The following is a 5978-nucleotide window of genomic DNA, read 5'->3' as shown; positions in this document are numbered from 1 at the left end:
CCCCCCACCCCCACAGACTACTGTGCCCACATTTTCCCAGGGCCTAGAGGGCTCCATTAAAATGTAACTAAATGTTTGATAGGAAACATGATTTTTCAAGAGTGATATGTAAAGTTTACCCAAAGAGCCTAAGACATTTTGTACATTCAAAATGTTTACACTTTGCTGTTCTTAACCATCAGTAAGATTGTTCATTTTTACTAATAATACATACAATGAGTATAAATAAATAAACTACAGATAAGCTTTAAAAATTGTATTAACAATACATTGTGCAAAAACTCGTAACGATCTACATTCTATGCAAATACCCTGACTAAAATATACAGGCTGTGTCCTCGCACCCTCGATTCAGTTTTTGCACAGTCCTTGGGCCAAATCAGCAGCTGGGAGCAATCAGCAAAATTCCACTGCAAGCCACGGAGGGAACGCGGATTTACACCAGCAGAAGAGCTGGCCCCCAGGCATGTGCAAAAATCCCATAGAAATCAGTGGGAATTGTGCTTGACTTAAGGACTAGACAGTTTGATTGTCCCCCATTGAAGCAAGTGGGATTTTTGCCATTGATTTCCATGGAACCAGGCTCAGGCCCCGGGTAAGGACATCAGCTCGTGGCCCTATGTTGTGCTACACTACTCCACTTCAGTGCAGAAACAATATTTGCAAAAGAAAAACTTTGTTGTTGTTGTTGTTGTTGTCACTGCTGTTCAGTAACTGGTTTTAGCATTGTGTTTCAGAAACTGCCTTTCTGTGAGATTTGAAACAAGACTGCAAGTCTTTGCGAATCCATTCCAATTTGATTATCCAGCACAGGTGGGCTATTTTGATCCAAGAAAAAAATGGCTCAGTGTGTATTAACCAACAGTGTTCTTCATTAGGATAAACAACAGCCCGGTTCATCGGCACAGGAGTGAAGAACTGCATGCGGAAAAGGAACCGGGCAGCCTTCCTACCATAGCTGTGTCCAGAGCCGGCTGTCACTTCTCCAAACGGACGATGGCACCTGAGCCGGTTTGGAATCTGCAGTCCCAGCACGCTCAGCCAAGTTTTGTAAGCTGAAGATCTCCATTTATCTTTATTGTGTCAATTGCTGACAGTGTTTCAATACGGTGGTAAAAATCAAAGAGTTGATGTCCATCCACAAATATTCTAAAACGGGGATGCTCACAAAGTATCTCAACCTGTAAAAATAAAATGATGAAGCACATTGTTCACAGTGTAACTGGGAAGTTATTTCACAGAATACAAGGAGCACTTCATTAGCCTTTCGGTTTTAGCCATTCAGCTATTTGCATGCCACACAGCAGCCAGGGCTGAGACCAGTTTGCCCCCGCGACACCAGTTACACTGTGATGGATCTGCTTTTACTTCACAGGGACATCAATCCAATCTCACACTGTTGTGGCAGGAAGTACTCTGGAACTCACTGGCATCTGGGAGGTTTCGCCTCCTGGAATAATGCCACAAACAGGCTCAAACTGCAAATTACAGGGGGAAGAAATTGTATCTCCAACTCAAGTCTTGCATTCCTTGCTAGAGAATTTATTTTTTTTTTTGCTGCAGAATGAGGGGGCAGCTCCCTCTGCAATGCTTTCCAGGCTTCCCTTAATTTACGGGAAGGGAGCGAGCACAAGAGGAGGGATAGGTTTGCCCTCTCCTCCTACACATACTCACACAGTAGCCGCAAAACTAAAAGGCCTTTGCTACTGTGGCTGCAGACAGCCCAGGACTCCCTGTTGGACTAGACTCCATACTGGGGCCGCGGTGAGGGACACGTGGCGCAGGATGGCTGCAATTCAGCTAGACCGTTCACACGAAGCACCAACAGGACCAGGGAGGGACACAGCTCAACCCTCCTTCTACAGCCCTGCAAAAAGGCTCTGGAAAAGCAAGAGCCTGGAGCTGAGCAGGCTCAGAGAGGTTGGGACATTCCTGATTTTAGGAGTGGCTTGAGAGGGTGCCCTGTAGTTACGTGTTGCGGAGCTGCCCCAGCAGGAAGCGGGGATACAAAGGCACAGAACGTGCTCTTCTCGTACAGGCCCTTGGAGACCTCCAGCTCCAGACAGGCTAAGAAGAAAATCTGCAGGGAAGCCACACGTAAATCCCGTGTCATTTCAAGAGGCTGGTAGTCTGGAGTGCTGCTTCCAAGCACCTGACTCTGCTGCTATGACAGTGTATAAAATTGGGAACAGGGCCAGCAATAAAAGAGCAAGCCAAAACCCAACTGACTTAGGGCACGTTGCACCGTGAGAAGTGGCAGCAGGCAGTGCAGGAGAAGTTAAGCTCCTGGGGACCTGGTAGCACACCACGTAACAGGGCAGCGCCCGTGCTGCTGCATAGCTCCTGTGTCACTGTGGCAGGTGCATCCAGCCTTAGGCCTTCTTATGTAAAAGATATGGTTAGCCTCAACGCTGCTTACGATCCAATTTTTCAGATCACCCTGGGCCACACCAGAACAATAATTGGACTGGATCACAAGTAATTGGCAAGAATGATTAACAGTCTAATTTATTCACTGAGAGGGAGACCACCAAAGGCACAAAGTCAATTGGGAGCCTAAATTCCATTTGTGCATTTGAGGGGAAAAAGAGGAGAAAAAAAGAGAAAAAGCACAACTCCCTTTCTACAGTATCTCATGCCAAATGTGCAATGTTGCTGTCCTCTATTGTCCACTGTCTGTGGGACAGCCACAAAACATGCTCTGGGTAATTCATCTGGCTTGTCCAAGGGCTTGGCCACCACCCTCTGCAGCAGGTAGTGTAAGGCAGCCAGAGCGGACCAAACCTCCAAGCTCTTTCAAGTGAACTTCCCACACGCACTGAGGGTGTTACCACTTCTGATGGGAGAGCTTGTAGAAGCAAGTAGAGCACAAACAATTTGCAGCGAAACCACTCATAAACACCCTCTGAGAGCCCAAGCATCTGGGGAGACGGTGGGCTTTTGGGGTTGGGGGAGATTATCTTGGGGGCAAGAAGGATTAGGAGAGTTTGGCAGCTGGTCAGAGCACTGGCATTTAGCAGAGGGGCCAGCGAGGTTTCATAAGAGGGGCGGGGAGGAGGAGGAGGGTTTTTCTGGGTCAGCCACACGGAGAAGGCATGCAGCCTTTTTTCCTCAATGTAGTGAAGCCGCTGAGAGAAGTGGCCCTCTGCAGCCGCATACTTTGTTAGTCCTGATTTGCAAAGACATCTTCACATAACCATAAACGCTACAGATGGGAATCTGCTTCTAGGTCAATCCAGTCCATCCCTTACACCACCGCATTTCCACGTACACCATTTTCAAGTGACTACAGACTGCAATTTGACAAGAGATTTAATCCCAAGGTTAAGAAAAGAATACCACTATCGTTTAGCTGTTTAATCTGCTAACGCGAAGGGCTACGGTCAACCTCAGTGTAACATCCCTGGAGACAAAGGATGAACAAGATTCCTATTAGCTGCATTAAATTGCAAACACTATATCCATTAAAAAAACCATCAAAACATACAGCAGTCCCACAGAGTATTTACATTCTCCAGTAATAACTTGTAATGCACTAATAACATAGAGGTACTTTTTAATTTCTAGCTATAAAACTAAGCTCAGGAAGTGCAATTCATCACACAGTATTACCACCTCTGACTTGTCATAGCACCCCAGTGAGGTGTTCATAGCTCCATTTGAACCGCCAGCAGTTGCATGCAGCAGCGGGATCTCTGCACAACTTCTGATGGATACAAACAATCCAGCAAATGGTGTCTCAACCAGAGAAGTGTGGGCTACACTGCGATTCCACGAGAGGCAAGTCGGGTTCTGCTGTGAGCATTGATCATATTACACTTTATCAGATATGTATGGCGCACACCACTGTCATCCTGGTACTCACCCTAAAAGGCTGGTCCGGTATAAATGGAAAGTAAGGAATAGATGATTGCTCTTCCCCCCATTCTCCAGCTACACACGAGTTTCTGACAAACTGTCTGTCTGTAAACACGGCTTTCAGTTCAATGGCTACATCTGCAGGAGGATCTTCCGACTCCCCACAAGTCAGACTGATGCCAAAGCTGCAACACAAACAGAACGGCTCTCCTTCAGCCAGACACAAGCAAATAAACTCCAAATGCCGCCGGTCTCATTTCTCGGCTTATTACAGCCATTGACGGTATAGCGGCATGGGGGGGTGACAGCTCGGATCATTCGGGGAATACCTCGAAAGCTCAGCAGGGGCAAGGACGTGCTTATAGCATATATATAGGTGTGCACTGTGCATATATGTGTGCATATATATGTGTATATATATATGCTCTGTATGCTCCCAACCGAAATGTTGGGAAACGGGATCCCTTAAAGAAATGCCCCCTCTATGGGTCAAAGGAGAAATCAGCACGCTATATTTAAAATGATAAAAATAATCCCTTTCCAGAAAGGAGGGATCCGTGTGTACGTGTGTCTGTGTGTGTGTCTGTGTGTGTGCGGCTCCCCCACCTCACACCCTCCCCAGCGCCCCCGGGGCGGGCAGCCCCGCCCGGGTGTTACCTCTCGGGGTTGAGGTCCACTATGCCCATAACTAAGATCTTCTTTCCCGGCCTCATTCCTCCTTTGATGTGCCCACAGAAGGGGACGATCTGGAAAGGACAGGGGGGAGGGTGGCCAGGGTCAACTCGGCATCAGCGGCGGCCGCCGTTGTGCAGCGGTGGGTAAAGGGGTTAAAAAACCACACACAAACAAAAACCTCTCCCCCCACCACAATCCCACAAAAACCAAAGAAAGGTGGTTTACCAGGCGAGGGAAGTACACATCAGCTTGCACCGGGGATCCCAGGGAGTTGTTTAAATGCCCGTCCTCTATTTTCTGCAGGTAAAAAGGAGGGAGCTGAGGCTGGGGCAGGCGGAGCCCCTCTTGGCCGCCTACCCTCCGCCTCTGCAGGTACCTGCCGTGGGGGGCCTAACCTGCTCTGCCATGCCATACCCTGCCCGCCCTCCCCGTCCCCGTCCCGGAGCCCCGGGAAAGGAGCAAGCGGCACTCACCAGCGCGTCCCGCTCGGCCACGGTCCCCGCCATCTTGTGGAAGTGGCGGCGGCGGCGCTGGGTACGGAGCGGAGGGGGACCGACGGGGGCGGGGGGAGAGGAAGGCTGGGAGGGGGGGGCTGTGTGTCAGCCCCGGCGGCTGAGGGGCAGCAACGGAGCAGCAGCGGAGCCGGTGCAGAAGTAGGATGGCGAGGAGGAGGAGTAGGAGGAGGAAGAGGTGGAGGAGGAGGGGAGGTGGCCAGCCCTGCCTCGCCCGGCGGGGAGCCCAGCCCCTGGCCCGGGGGGGAACCGGGCAGGGCGGGGGCTGCTGCTGCTGTTTCCTCCGCTCCGCAGCCTGCCCCGCGGCGGGACCCAGCTGGAAGGGCCGCGGGGCCCGACCCTGAGCGGGGAGCCCGCGGTGCGCCGGCCCTGGCAGCGCTTGGACCGCGGCCCCGCTGCGCGGGGGTGGCTGGAGCAGGGGAGGGGGCGGCGGCGGTGGGTCCGGGTTAGGCCCTGGCAAGGCCCGCCCGGCCTCCGGGGGCCTTCGGACCCCTCACCTGAGGCCCGCAGGTGATGCGTGCTTGGAGAGAGACCGCAAGACTCCTGAGATGAAGAGACAGCTCAGCCCCCCTCCCCCCAGAATGCGCTGTCACCCCGCTGCCCTCCGTGCCCATGACAGGGACCTTCGAGGGTATCGAGTCCCGAGCGGCTGCTTTGGTGGGACATGTCTCTGTCCGGAGAGTGGCATGGCCTGTTGCATGGGCGGCTGCGGAGCGTGCTGCCGGGCGACCTGCAGCCTCGCGGCCGAGCCAGGCAGCAGCAGCTCCTTTGAAATCCTCCCTGTCAGCCTCCTAATGAGACTCGGTAATTGCATAAGTTGGTGTCTGTCGTTATGCAACGTGGTGGTGCCTGCTGGTGTCCGGCGCTGCTGAGAGCTCAGCAAAGCTCCAGCCGAGGTCACCAGCCCTCCTCGCAGGCGCCATGCGATGCCCG

The 5978-nt window shown here is 52.1% G+C and overlaps 1 protein-coding gene across 1 annotated transcript; it reads right to left on the bottom strand.

Annotated features, from left to right (window-relative positions):
• Window positions 1-338: 338 nt before the first annotated feature.
• LGALSL (galectin like) lies at window positions 339-5039 on the bottom strand (the record flags this gene model as incomplete). The annotated part of the gene is made up of 5 exons (XM_084261771.1): window positions 339-1181; window positions 3866-4043; window positions 4516-4604; window positions 4759-4830; window positions 5007-5039. The coding sequence occupies 5 exons, from the start codon at window positions 5037-5039 to the stop codon at window positions 1038-1040; spliced, it is 516 nt and encodes a 171-aa protein (XP_084117897.1). The 3' UTR covers window positions 339-1037.
• Between the last annotated feature and the right edge of the window lie 939 nt (window positions 5040-5978).

The sequence above is a fragment of the Gallinula chloropus genome (genome assembly GCF_964237585.1).
Source record: "Gallinula chloropus genome assembly, chromosome: 3".
Lineage (NCBI taxonomy): Eukaryota > Metazoa > Chordata > Aves > Gruiformes > Rallidae > Gallinula > Gallinula chloropus.
This window is presented reverse-complemented; position numbering and strand designations above follow the sequence as displayed.